Raw genomic sequence first — 13,305 nt, forward strand, 5'->3', positions numbered from 1 at the left:
ACCCTCTATCAACTTTAATTAATATACTTCCGTCATAAATCTGTATTTTCGAATATTTTTTAAGGGATCTTCAAACTTGACTAGATGAAATTAGTTTTCTAAACCAAACCGTAAATGCACTAAGTAGAGTTAATTGTAAATATTTTGTGTATCAATTATTTTATATGGTGCATAAGCTTTCATTTTATAAACCGACATTATAAAAGGTGTCGATCAGTTTTTGTGGAAGAGATTGGAATGGAATTCAACACCATTAAAAAAAAGATATATTAGAGAGGGCATCATGAAGCATATCAATCTTCTCGAGAAAGAATTGCCTGCAGTAAAATCAATAGTGGAAACTATTGATGGAGAAGTAACTCAGTAACTGAAAGAATTAGAAAATCTTACCACAAAAATAAACTCAGGAAGTGACTGAAGTAAAATCGAAATTGCAAAAACAAAAGAATAATTTGATATCCTTCGACAGAAAAGTATCATCAATAGAGGGAATTCAGGTTGAATTAAAAGTATATATTGATGTTGTTTAAGGAAATATAGCCTCGAATATGAACGAATTAGCAGAAGTATAAAGGATTCTAGATAAACGATTCAGAAAAATTAAAAATACAGTGAATAGTGAACCTCAACAGTGATTTTCAGCTATATAAGAAACATTTCAACCAAGTTTATAAATTCATCTAGCTAATGTATTTTTAATCTTGGTTTAAAATTTAACTTCATGAAGTTTTTTATAAACATTTCATCGTTCGTAGTCTGTAATAAAACTCCTTTTAAAACTCTTGTCAATGGGAAAGGGTAATAAAATATTGAAATTTTGTGGAATAGTCAAAGCCATGTCGTTAACGGATACTTCCCTTCACCGCTGTGGCCGGCAGTACTATAAAGCTTTCGCCGATGGCTGTATGTGGCAGCGTTGGCGCTTTAATTCGTCGCTGTTACTGGCAACTCGGACAAAATCACTGCCGTTTCACCGAAATCTAGTGTTTAATCACTGGAGAGCTCAAATTAGGTTTCCTTAGGGTCCACAATTGTGACGAAATTTTTCTTGTAAAAGAATTTTTCTGACATAGCAAATTTATTGATGAATAAACCAATTATGAGCTTTCTCATCTCACTCAAGTCCACTCGCGCGCTAAATTGGGGTGAATTTAAAAAAGATTTGTTATCAATTTATTCATGCTGACCTGTTCATGGAGCGATAAAGCGATAATTTTCCGGTCCAGCGCATGTGATTCGAGTAGGAAATTTTGAAACTAATTTGATCAGTTATAATAGTTTAGAGTTTTGATTCGATTCGTCCACATAAGTGTTCTTTGTTATATTTTACGCAAGAGAGTTGGAGAAAAAAGCCAAATCTTATTTGATCTTTCAATAGTGCCTTCTACTGCGGTTTCATTGCACTCCTTACAGCAAATAAAAATTGAAATTTGCACCATAATAATCGCCCAAGGGATAGGGTAATCCAATCCATTCATCATCATTATTGTCAAACATATCATTGTTGAATTACTGGGCAAGTGTGTTCCTGCATTTACTCTTACCTACATTTTTGCGGGTAAGCTTTGTTAAAGACCAGAGAATTAGTTTTATTTATTAGCTTCTTGTTAGTTTTTTCAATATGTCGTACTAAATTCTTCGTAGGTGTTGGAAGATTGAAAATTAAATTACCGATAGACATTTTTAATATTGAATGACGTTTCGAATGTACAACATTCATTGTCAAGTTAAAGACGCATAGAGTAACAAAATTTGGGTTGACATATGAACGAAATCAAGTAAATTGGATACCATTCGAATAATGCTAAAATTTCGTTAATGTGATACTACAGGAAGATTTTACAAGCGCAAAAAACTACTCGGAAAACAATCTCAAAGTTCTGACGAAGCCGGTGGTTTGAAGGTTGAATGTTTGTCGGTACCGGGTTTGCCGTTGTCAGGTATGCCGGTGCCGGGTTATCCGCGTTCAAATTTGCTAGTGCTAATTTTGCAGGTACCATTTCGTCGGTGCCGTGTATGCCGATGCCGATTTTTTGGGCACTGGGTTTGCCGGTGTGATGGGTTGCCGGCACTTGTATGATGTGGAATGTGGTCTGCGAATTCAGCACTAAAATTTGTCCCTTGAATGTAGCCCATGATAGAAGACTACGAATGTAGCCCACGTACGTGACCTCTGAGGGAAGCCCTCTCCCTCGTTACACAGGCATCTGCTGCGCCCTCCTTTAAATTTGACCTCAAGTCATACAGTAGGTGCTAATAGTTGGTTAATAATGGTTTTTTTTGCGTCAATATCTAAGCACCCATCATGACGGACTCTCGATGCTGCTTTTATAAAACATACTAATCATAACGGAAAAAATTGACTGCACCTTCAAGTCCGAAAATTTGCTTTTCCGAATGCCTCTTAAGAGTCCGAATGGCATTTGATCGCGTGATTCGTAGAGAGAGAAATTGCCTCTTCTCAATGGCGTGTATAGTGTCCTCAGGCAAGACTATTGCCGACGAAAGTGAATATTGCTGACCATGAATGAATATTGTTTGCTGTGAATGAATATTGCAATAATTGAATTATTCGCAGCAGGCTTCTTACTGTCATGTGATCAAGTTACTACTATCTTTTGATCAATCCTATCTCTCCTTTCATCCTTTTAGTTTATTTATTTTTACTAAACGGAAAGGTGACCTTTGTTTTGTTTTTCCAATTTTAATTTTGGTGCCGTTTAGGGATAGAATAGGCTCACCACACTCAGCAACAGGAAGTGAGTCAGATGTGAATTTGCAAGATACTTTGCAACCTTTTTCGATACTCATAAGTTCGCCGGACTGAACATGCATAGTGAGCAAATGAGCAGCTGATCAGGGGCCACTTTCAAAACTGGCTAAGTGAACCTAAGTACTTACGCTCTATTTTCTTAACTATAATTAGTGGATTTTGCTTGAAAGGCCGTCAATGATTGCTGATGAATCTACGACCACTTAACCTTTTTTGAAGGTACAGGCACAGGTTTCTCAACCTCGGATATGCGGATATTTTTGCTCTGATGCTGGCCGGGGAAGGGAGGCATTTCCATCTTATCCATATTTCTTCTATTTCGAGCATCCTATAAACATTTAACGTTCAATATCTGGTGTCGATGTGTGTGCCGGCGGACCATTACATTATACGATGGGATGCAATGAGATTTATCTTTCCCAATTTGTTGAGTTCATGTGGTGATTGGTTGCCTACTCCAAGGACCAAATAGTCATATAATAGTGTATATACGTAAGATTTTCATTATTTCTTATTTTGTTTTATTTAATATTCAGATGCCATTTTTGGGCATGGAAAAATGGCTAATGGTTATATGAAGACAGAAATACTTCCTGGGGAGGTGAAGATTACGATTCTGGTTGATGAACATGCGCCATGAAATAATTTTAATCCTTGGAATAGAAATCTTGTAAGATGTCAACTATCAGTGGCTTCAATCGATGCACATTCGATTTTCCATGCAGGGTCTAGAAATTAGTATTTAATTGTCAGGTAACTATTATATTACATTGGTGCAACCTGATTATGTGATGAAACCTTCAGTTAACATGGAATGCCAGTGATTAGAGGCATTGTGATATTTAGTTTAAGGCAGGCAATTATATAAAAAACGTTTGAAAATTTATTGATTAAAAATGCGACAGAAACACTTGTATTAAAAATTAAAATATTCAAGGTATCGATCAGTTCGACACAAATGAAGACAATTTTCTATCACTGATTATTACATTTTCCAGTTTTCGGAAAAATCGCGATGATTAATTAAATGATGCCTCATTGACCAACAGTTAGTATTTTTACCTGAAACATTTCTCCTGAGAATTTGATGAATGCTACTGGCACTATTTTAACCATGTACGACAGCCATACATTCAGCCTAACAAAAAAATGCAGGTAGACTTTCCTAAGTAAATTGCATTCATTTCGAATCCTGAATTTCCGTGACAATGTTCCCGATTTTTGCTGCATTAAGGGGCAGGAGTGTAGATGCAGTCTCCCCCTTGCGGCGTAGGCTGCAACACGGCCGTGTCGATGCCGTTCGACTCGAACACGTCAAGCACCACCGCCTGCGTGAAAATCCACGTTGAAATTCCCGAAATTTAGAACTTTCTGGGGTCATACTTTCAAAAAAAGTTCAATCAATCAAAATTCAATCATTCAATCCATACTTTCAAAAAAATCAATCATTGGCGGCCTTTCAAGCAAAATCCACCAATCATAGACAAGAAAATAGAGCATTGACTTAGCGAGTTTTGAAAGTATGGTTCCCAGGATGTTTGTGTCCATCATTTACTACCTGGGTTCATGAAGAATCTCATTCAAAACATAAATAATTTTTTTACTTGAAATTTCCGTGAATGTGAATTGCATAGGATAAATCTGGCGTCAATCTCCCGGAGACTGATTAATTTAAATAAAGAGTATGTTGTCAAGCACGTATTAACTTAACATGAGCGATGAAGTATACGATTATGTATTCCCGAGATTTATGTGAAGTTTGAACAGCATTATAAATTGTTTAACGAATTTCAACACGGCAAGCAGCGTTTTTTTCAAATAAAGGTGAATTTGAGTTCAGATCGATCGGGTTGGAAACCCATTTCAACGATTGAAAATTTTGCCGTATTAATGATTATTTTGAACTTGGCATCCAACGATAGAGAAATGAATATACTGAAAATTATAATAGCAGTAAATCAAAATAACCTTGGATGCCCTTATCACAATAGTCATGTTTTTTTGGATGTTATCAAACAAGTAGTCATTTTTGGTTGCTTCAATGAGTCCCTCAACTTTATTACTGGATACGCGCCCCAACAGCCCCTATAACAATACCCCGACACGATAAGTATCCTGGATACGCGCCCCAACAGCCCCTATATACAATATCCCGACACGATAAGTATCCTGGATACGCGCCCCAACAGCCCCTATATACAATATCCCGACACGATAAGTATCCTGAATACGTGCCCCACAACAGCCCCTATATACAATACCCCGACACGATAAGTATCCTTGATACGCGCTCCAAAAACTCCTATTGCGGTACCAGACTTCAATCACACTAAATTAAGCATATATTCAGAAGATTTATTTCGTAACGACTCTGTATGTTTTCACTCACGAGTGTGGCGTCATCCAGTTCCCAGGTGCGGGATATCACCCACGCGTACTGGTCACGTAAGTCCCCAATCTGCATTGGAATAAATCAACATCAGGACAATAAATCTCACACTATTGAGTTCTCGCTCCCAAAAATCAGTGATTTATCAGGAAAACAAGTTTTTAACTGCGATCGCCATGATGTAGTATTTTTTATCTCGTATGTTGTGCCATCGAATGTATAATCAATTTAATCCAGGAATTTACCGGTTCAGGTTAACGCAATCATTAGGTAGGAATCTATTTGGTATCCTAGACTGGAATATACCGTGAATCAAACATGATAAGTCACAATGGGAATGTTAATTTTTTTCTCCTTGTGATAAAGTTGCACTCGTTAGGATAAATTTGTGCAATCCCTGCAATCACCACGAGAAGCAAAATGTAACGGTCAATTACTTGTCCTTAATTGCTCAATTCGGACAGTGAAAACGTTATAATCTTATATGATGCCCATGCTGCTTACAGACCAGGCTTGCAAGCTCCAATTACTGAAAATCTTCGTTGTGTAAATATTTTTTTTTGTGTTTTCAATATAACATCGATCGAGCAAGCTTGAGAGCATATAAGCTAGACACGCGGAAGTTGCATTAACAGCCTATTTTTCTGCCCTCAAGTGGGTCATACTGACCCAGTTTAATCAGGCATGATGTCATTCGTAGCTTGTAGGTTTATATTTTTTTCAAAAGTAACAACTCAGACGGGGAACCGGGGCTCGGGGAACATCAACAACAACAACAACTCAGATGGATCCTGTCAAGCCACTGACACTCGTTTCGACGATGAGTTTTGTAGATGCTACTTCATCCATTACATCATCCGGTGGAATAATATCGTTGATTATAAAGAGACAACTTTTATCACTTAATCGCGATGTTCGTTAATGGCAATTTATCGCGATGTCCGTTTAATTCAATATATGGCTATGTCCGCTTAAACTTTTAACGACCAGGTGTACCGTATGGTCGTCTTTCAAACATGCTCTGTAATATTATTGTGATGATAGGAATTGGCGCTAGTTGCTTTGAAAGTATTTGGTAAGCGTCCCTGCTTTGTTTCGGTGGTGCAACTCTACTCTTTGCCGCCAACTACACAGTACAGCGCTGATCTTGTTGGGAATCCGTGGTGACATTCACTTGTTGAACTTTTTCAATCTTTATTGGACTATGGTGGGAAAGTCAGATAAGTTACAGCATTGAAATGGTTCTTCATTGTTTCTAGTACAATGGTGAGTGCACATGCAAAATTTGAACATAAAATAAAATTAAAAGCATATTTCACACTGTATTTCTAAAGGCGATCGTTCAGTACAGTCGGAATTACACTGCATTGTTTGAAACGCGACCGTTGAGTCACGTTGGTCTTACGACCAAGCAAGTAGAGAATTACGATATAAAATAATGGTTTTCATTACTATTCTATAATTTAGCGCCTTTCTACAATATAGCATAAAATTTTTTATTCTCCAAGAAAACGTCCCAGTTTATGTGAACAGCATCTTGCTACTTTATTCTCAAGTGAATCTAAAGAAGACTCTGTGTATGAAGAGGACATATTGTATGCGATATTGGTTTCACCAAAAAACCTGAAACCAGTTCTGTTGGCAAATTTGAAGAAGAAAATGAATCAATCATGATTGAAATTAACAGCATGGAAGTTGAGAACCTGGCCTCTCAACCCGGATTCTGGCCTCTCAACCTGGACCCTGGCCTCTCAACCTGGACCCTGGCCTCTCAATCTCCACCCTGGCTTCTCAACCTGGACTTTGGTCTCTCAGCCTCCACCCTGGCCTCTTAACCTGGACCCATGGTCTCTCAGTTTGAACCCTGGCCCCTCAACCTAGGCCCTTGCTTCCCGACCTGAACATTGGTCTCTCAGCCTCCACCCTAGCCCCTCAAAATGGACCTCGCCTGTCAGCCTGGACCCTCATCTCTATACCTGGACTCGGGCCTCTCAGCCTTAACCTTGGCCTCTTAACCTGGACTCTGAACCCTCCGCCTGGACATTGGCCTTACAACCTTGGCCCTGGCGTTTTTGGCCCAACATCCTTGATGTTTTTCCAACATCAAGGATGTTGAAAAAACAGGAATTATTATTTCTTGCCAGTTTCTCGGACTTCTTATTGTTGCTAGCAAAAGGAATTTATAAAATGATAATTAACTATGCCAGCTGCATAATATCATCTATATTTTGTGCTCAAAAGAATAAATGGATCATATGGTCCCGTTTAATGTTGGAGTCTCGTAAGACCAAGTGGACTGAAATGTCGCCGTACATTTTTTTCAATATACAATTTTCCATACTCATCTATACACTACTTGGTGACCGTAATCACTAAAAATAACAAAAAAATTTCATGTGATTTAAAAAATGTGGTCTTAAAAAGGTTAATTCAATTTATCGCGATGTCCATGTACGGATCGTTGATCTATCAACTTCTGTACCTTTATGAATACTACGAATACACGGACCTGTTCGCAGCTGTAGAAGCAGCTGCTGACGCTACACGAACTTAATTTGTTCGCAGTTGTAGCTGCAGCTGCTGACGCTAAACTGACCTGAGCGCAGGTGTAGACGCAGCTGCTGACGCTACACTGACCTACGCTCAGCTGTAGAAGCAGCTACTGACGCTACAATGACTTAATTTGTTCGCAGTTGTAGACGCAGCTGCAGACGCTAAACTGACCTGGGCGCAGGTGTAGACGCAGCTGTAGGTCTCGTAGTCAGTGGCCAGGACGTTGTAGAAGCCGACAGACTCCCCAGGGAACTGGACGATGAGCTGACCGGGGACGTCCGTGGCGGTGCCCGTGCCGCTGATGACGTACAGGGACCCGTCGGCGAGGTTGGCGGTGTTCACGACAGAGACTGTCGTGTCGTCTGCAATTTTTTCCAATATTAAAATAAAAATCTGAACTTTACTAACGAAAAATGTTCAAACTGATAGCTATTACAAAAGAAATAATTGCTGCAATTATACTAATTAAGTGATAGCTCAGTAGAGGTTTGCTTTAAAGTAATCCAGTAGCGAAATCTATCAAAATACATTATTGTGATTTTGATCTTACCACCAAGTTTAAGGGCTGAACATATCATCACTTAGAGAAATGGAAAGATTTAGCCCAAATAGCAATGAAATTTTTGAAAATGTGTTAGTCAGCCTGACTCAGTTTGGCTCTACAAAATACATGGAGTCTCCGTATCTCGTGCGAAAAATGTCGCTTTCGGATCATGTGACCAATTCGGATTCATGTGACCATTTCATTGTGACAGATGACGTTTACTCACTGATAGCGCCGTAGTCTGCCGTCTCGCACTTGCTGCCAGTCTCGAAACCGTTCGGGTATCTGTGGGTTTCAAACCAACGGCCCAGGTACTGTAAATTGAAATACCACTTGTAGTTATTGCTTATCAAGATTTGAGAATATTGTTCAAACAATGAATACTCAACATTAGCGTTGGAGCCGATTAAATGAACCGAACTTTCATGGCATTATTTGTGCTTCTACGTTTCATTAAATGTCATTCTTATATATTACATTGCTCATTCTTATACATTGCGTCGCTTCATTCTTATAGATTTGAAAATTACATTCCTTGAATTCTCCGAAGGTTTTCGTATCCTTGTACGTTTGCATTTTTATTAAGTGATTAGATGATGGGGCAGTGCAAATGTAATGTAGCATTTATAAACCGGTTGACACGTTAGTTCAATAAGGAACCACTGAACTTCAGGGGGCTCTCCAGCGTTGCTTCGAACTGCTACTTCGTTACCAATGATATCCAGGAACGAAAACGTTTTCCGTGATGCGAAATTTTTCTTGTGTTTAGTGCGGACTAAGATTTAGGGAATTTGCGAAATCATGGAATTAATTCGGCAACCATGAAACTAATCTGGTCGTCTAATTCAAATTATTGATGAGTAGAAGAAATACTTGTTCCAGATGAAGGCTAACATCTAAGCTCATTAAGAGTTGAGTAAAATCGGGAAATTACTGAAATTTGAGTTAAAATTACGATTCATTAATCGTTTAACATATACATATGTTTGTTGGAATGTGACTGATATTATTGACAAATTATGCACACTTGAATGCTAATAGAATTTCATCAACTGCATTGAAAGCTGGACCAGGTAGAATTAAGACCATATTTAATTTAATTTTGAATTCAAGTTTTACATTGGAGAATATAAGACTCAAATTTAAACGTAGAAGTGAACACCATGTATTCGAAATTAATTCTTAGCAGATCAAATGTGCAGCATGAAAGTTAAGTGTTAAATGACCTTGCCTTTTTTTATTTGAAATGCCATTGGTTGACTTTTTGGTCTTGAAAAGAGAGGTTTGCAAAACAAGAATGACGGAACGGAACACTAGAATGCTTCGAGGATTAGTTTTGAGTTGTGCCTTTAAAATGCTCACCGGAGGAATTTCGAACTCAGCGATGTTCTGGAAGTCTGGACAAACTCCCTGGTCGAGGTAAGCGTTCGTCAGACCGGCCACGGCCAGCAGGAGTACAGCGGAGAACCTGCGCGAGGCACAAGAAAAATGTTCTCGTTTTGGCCACACGTAAAATGTTTTACACGTCGCCATCATATGATAACATGGAATATCTCCGTTGATTATTATGGTCTACTTTGTTTTGAATGCGATGTGGAATATATTTGGCAAAACATTATTCGATAACTTGTTTGTCTATACGGACTTCCCGATAATTCTTGAGCAAATTAAGTGAGTGATTGCTGTCAGTAGGTGTAAATTATCTATGAGGTCCTTTATAAGGGTTTCAATAGGAGTCTATTGGGTATTTTCTGAGGGCTTCATTAGAGGTCTTGATTAGATTTTCTTTGGGGATTTTGTGTTAGTTTTTGTAGATTGATATTTATGGGGTTTGTATCGGGATCAAAATGAGGGCTTCGGTGAGGATCTCTATGTGGGTGTGGAGGCATCTTTGGATCTCTGTAGGTGTCTCTGTAAGGATGGATCTCTGTGACGGTTTTTTCAAGGTTGTCTATGAGGGATTATATGGAATCTTTATGCGGGTCGTTTGAGGTCTGTAAGGCTACGCGGCCGATGGCAGGCAACTTGGACTTGAAGTTGTGCTTAAAAATACGATGGAATGTTCACGGTCGCCTCTTGGCATGAACTAAAGTTTTATCCAATGACAGCAATTAGACAGTATCGACGACTGTTAGTGTGTTTTTCATTTATTATGCTTATATAAAATCCGGCAAGCAGCGAGCGTGAATTGATCTTCTTTTTTCGGGACTGCAAGAGAAATAATCTCTGATTTATGAATTGAAGCTATTATGGATTGCATTGCGCAATCCATAATAGCTGGATTCCCAAATAATTGTAGTTGGCGAACTTCGCTGTTGCTCATAGGTCACTTTCCAGCTCCAAAAAAAGCGGTTCTCATTATGCGTCCTTTTCAACCCAGCAAAAATTTTTTGCCACCGTCATTTTACCGTAAATTACCGTCAATACGTCAACCCGTATTGTTATTCGGCCAAAGCTGACTCTGACCACTCATTAATTATTGTGTAATGTGATTGATCAATTATGTCTCCGCAATGAAGAAAACATGTGTTCTAAAATTATATATGATCTACTATTTTATTCTCCATCCACCTCGGTGATTTTATCGAACTCATTTATCGAACTCTCCTATTTCATTTATCGAACTCTCCTATTTGGTATTCAATTTCAAGTTTATAGGCTGGATTTATTCAATATTCGGCACAAAATATTCAGTACATCGTCCATTGCTTGATGTTTCTATAGGACTTGAGTATTGTGAGATGAACTCTGTCGCAAGTAGTTCAGAAAACGGAGACTTTGATATTGAATATATGTTATGTTATGTTATGTTATGTTATGTTATGTTATGTTATGTTATGTTATGTTATGTTATGTTATGTTATGTTATGTTATGTTAACTTATGTTATGTTATGTTATGTTATGTTGCAAGTTTTCACTTGTCGCAAGGTTCCTGCACGACTCATTTTGATATTCATCGTATAATATATCTATAATAACTCTCACCCGTTCATGTTTGTGATGGAGTCCGTCGTAGGTGGACGATAACTGCGATTTGTCCTTCACGTTGCAATACTTTTAGTGTTGGTGGCAGTGTCAAGTGTTGTGTTCTCACGCTCCAATCAAGGGTCTGTGTTTTATTTTAATTTATATGAATTTACTAATAACGTTTTTCCACATTTGCTTTACTAATCTATTTATATTCTTTGTGAATTTTTCCGGGATATTCACGGACTTCACTAAAAATAGAAAACGAGAACAAAATTTAATAAAAAAACTGAAATTTTTTATAGCATTGATCGGTCTGATTAATTGATTGAAAATCCGATCAAGGATATCTTGATTAGAGTTTCCAAGAATGAAAAATTGTACTCGAAATGAGTATCATGTCAGTCATGCATTAATTGAATAATCAAGGAATGTGTAGATACTCAAGGTTAAATACTCGAATTTAAATATTCTAAGTGATCGGTGGTATAGCACCGTTCGTTCTTCGTTCGTTTATAGCAAAAATTATGCATGCTGAAACATGGAAAAGTCATGCTTCTGTGGCGTTATTTTGATGTAGGAAGTATTTGTGTATGACGTCTGCAGATATAAAAACACTCGAGCTTATGCAATGAACTATTAATAAAAACTATGCAACGTAGTATTGTATTAGTATAAATGTCAGTATACAGCTATTCATTACATTAAAATTAACATGGGTATATATTTAAGTAGTTAATTTTTAATTAAAAAAATTTCGTTTATGAATCATAACTTGTGAAGAAAAGCGTTTTGACGGATATTGAGAGCATGATTGCCTGAATTGCAATGCCACTAATTCGAAAAAAAATATGTAGCTTGTTCGATGAATAGTATTTATTTATCTTTTAACACATTTAGTAGTGTTAAGGCATCCTCATGTCCGCTTTTAATAGTGGGATAAGAGTCATATAATAATTAACAGATTATTCAACAATTGTAAACTATGCTTTTTCTAATCGTGTTCCTCAAAGTCCTGATTAATTTTGCTTAACATCCAACTTCAGTTCTAATACAGCAAATTACCGTCATTTTTTACGAAATTCTTATTTTTTTGACAGATTCTCGAACATACTTACGTCATCATAGTTAAGCCATCTTTACATTACGGTTAGTCTTAGCGCAGAATTAAACTATATAACTATTCATACTCGACGTATACACAGAAACCCAGGTTATCATCCCCTCAAAATTTACGAAACTCTAGAAAATTTTATAGTCTGAAGCTGGCAATTTGATGTTACGTAAGAAGGTGTTTCTATGTTACGTAAGTAGGCGTTATCTTCACTGCCGTTCCTTGGCGCCCTGTAGCACGTATACCATCTCTCAGAATTTCAGCTAAATAAGGTGAAATTTAGCTTAATTAATTAAATTCATTATATTGCATATATATAATGAATTATATTGCATTATATTGCATAAATATGGAATTTCATATGTGAAATTTATTATTTCTTCTTCGATGTTCGAACAGGAAAATTAATTAAATTCATTAAATTTAATTTATTTTGATTATTGAATTTTGTATTTGAAATTTGTTATTTTTCTCCGATGTTCAAATAGGAACAAATGGTTTGTTAATAATCGTAAGTAAAAAATTAGAATGAGGTATATGCAAACCAACTCTTCTTTAAAACTTCCTCAATTCACGCCTTATATCTTGACTAATTTTGCCTCGATGGATAAATTACTGCAGCTAGGGATGCGTTTTACATGGTTTACTACTGTACATACTACGGTGACTAGGGAGGCTACAAAAATTGGATAATTTTTAGGTTAAAAAAATGTTTACTTCTATAATTTTGACTCGCCATTAATTTCCCCGGCATTTTCTTTTTCAATCGCATCTTTATTTTGCGATTTCAGCAAGCTACTTATTATAAGTCTTTAACAATGAATCATTTGATAAAAGCTGACCAATTCATCCACATTTTACAAGCAAATAATATGATGTATATACGTCTGATTTATTTCTTTTCGTGTCATATCTTAGTTGAAAATTTGACGGAGTTACCACTTAATTATATTTTTCTTTGATT

At 37.0% G+C, this 13,305-nt stretch overlaps 1 protein-coding gene across 1 annotated transcript; it reads right to left on the reverse strand.

The window, feature by feature from the left end:
- Positions 1-3,408: 3,408 nt before the first annotated feature.
- LOC108669875 (apolipoprotein D) lies at positions 3,409-11,293 on the reverse strand. Its single transcript, XM_018157305.1, has 6 exons — positions 11,246-11,293; positions 9,622-9,727; positions 8,486-8,573; positions 7,887-8,077; positions 5,163-5,231; positions 3,409-4,101 (listed from the first exon to the last, which is right to left on the reverse strand). Exons 1-6 carry the CDS (start codon positions 11,251-11,253, stop codon positions 4,003-4,005), a joined length of 561 nt encoding a protein of 186 aa, XP_018012794.1. The 5' UTR covers positions 11,254-11,293; the 3' UTR covers positions 3,409-4,002.
- Positions 11,294-13,305: the final 2,012 nt, after the last annotated feature.

This window comes from Hyalella azteca, unplaced genomic scaffold (assembly GCF_000764305.2).
Source record: "Hyalella azteca isolate HAZT.00-mixed unplaced genomic scaffold, Hazt_2.0.2 contig10071, whole genome shotgun sequence".
In the NCBI taxonomy this organism is placed as follows: Eukaryota; Metazoa; Arthropoda; class Malacostraca; order Amphipoda; family Hyalellidae; genus Hyalella; species Hyalella azteca.

Excerpts from the sequence above, each read along its gene's own strand:
- LOC108669875 (XM_018157305.1), bottom strand. Across the intron at positions 8,078-8,485 it reads GGCAGACTACGGCGCTATCA|ACGACACGACAGTCTCTGTC; the intron begins GTGAGTAAACGT and ends AAAAAATTGCAG. Across the intron at positions 4,102-5,162 it reads AACTGGATGACGCCACACTC|GCGGTGGTGCTTGACGTGTT; the intron begins GTGAGTGAAAAC and ends ATTTTCACGCAG.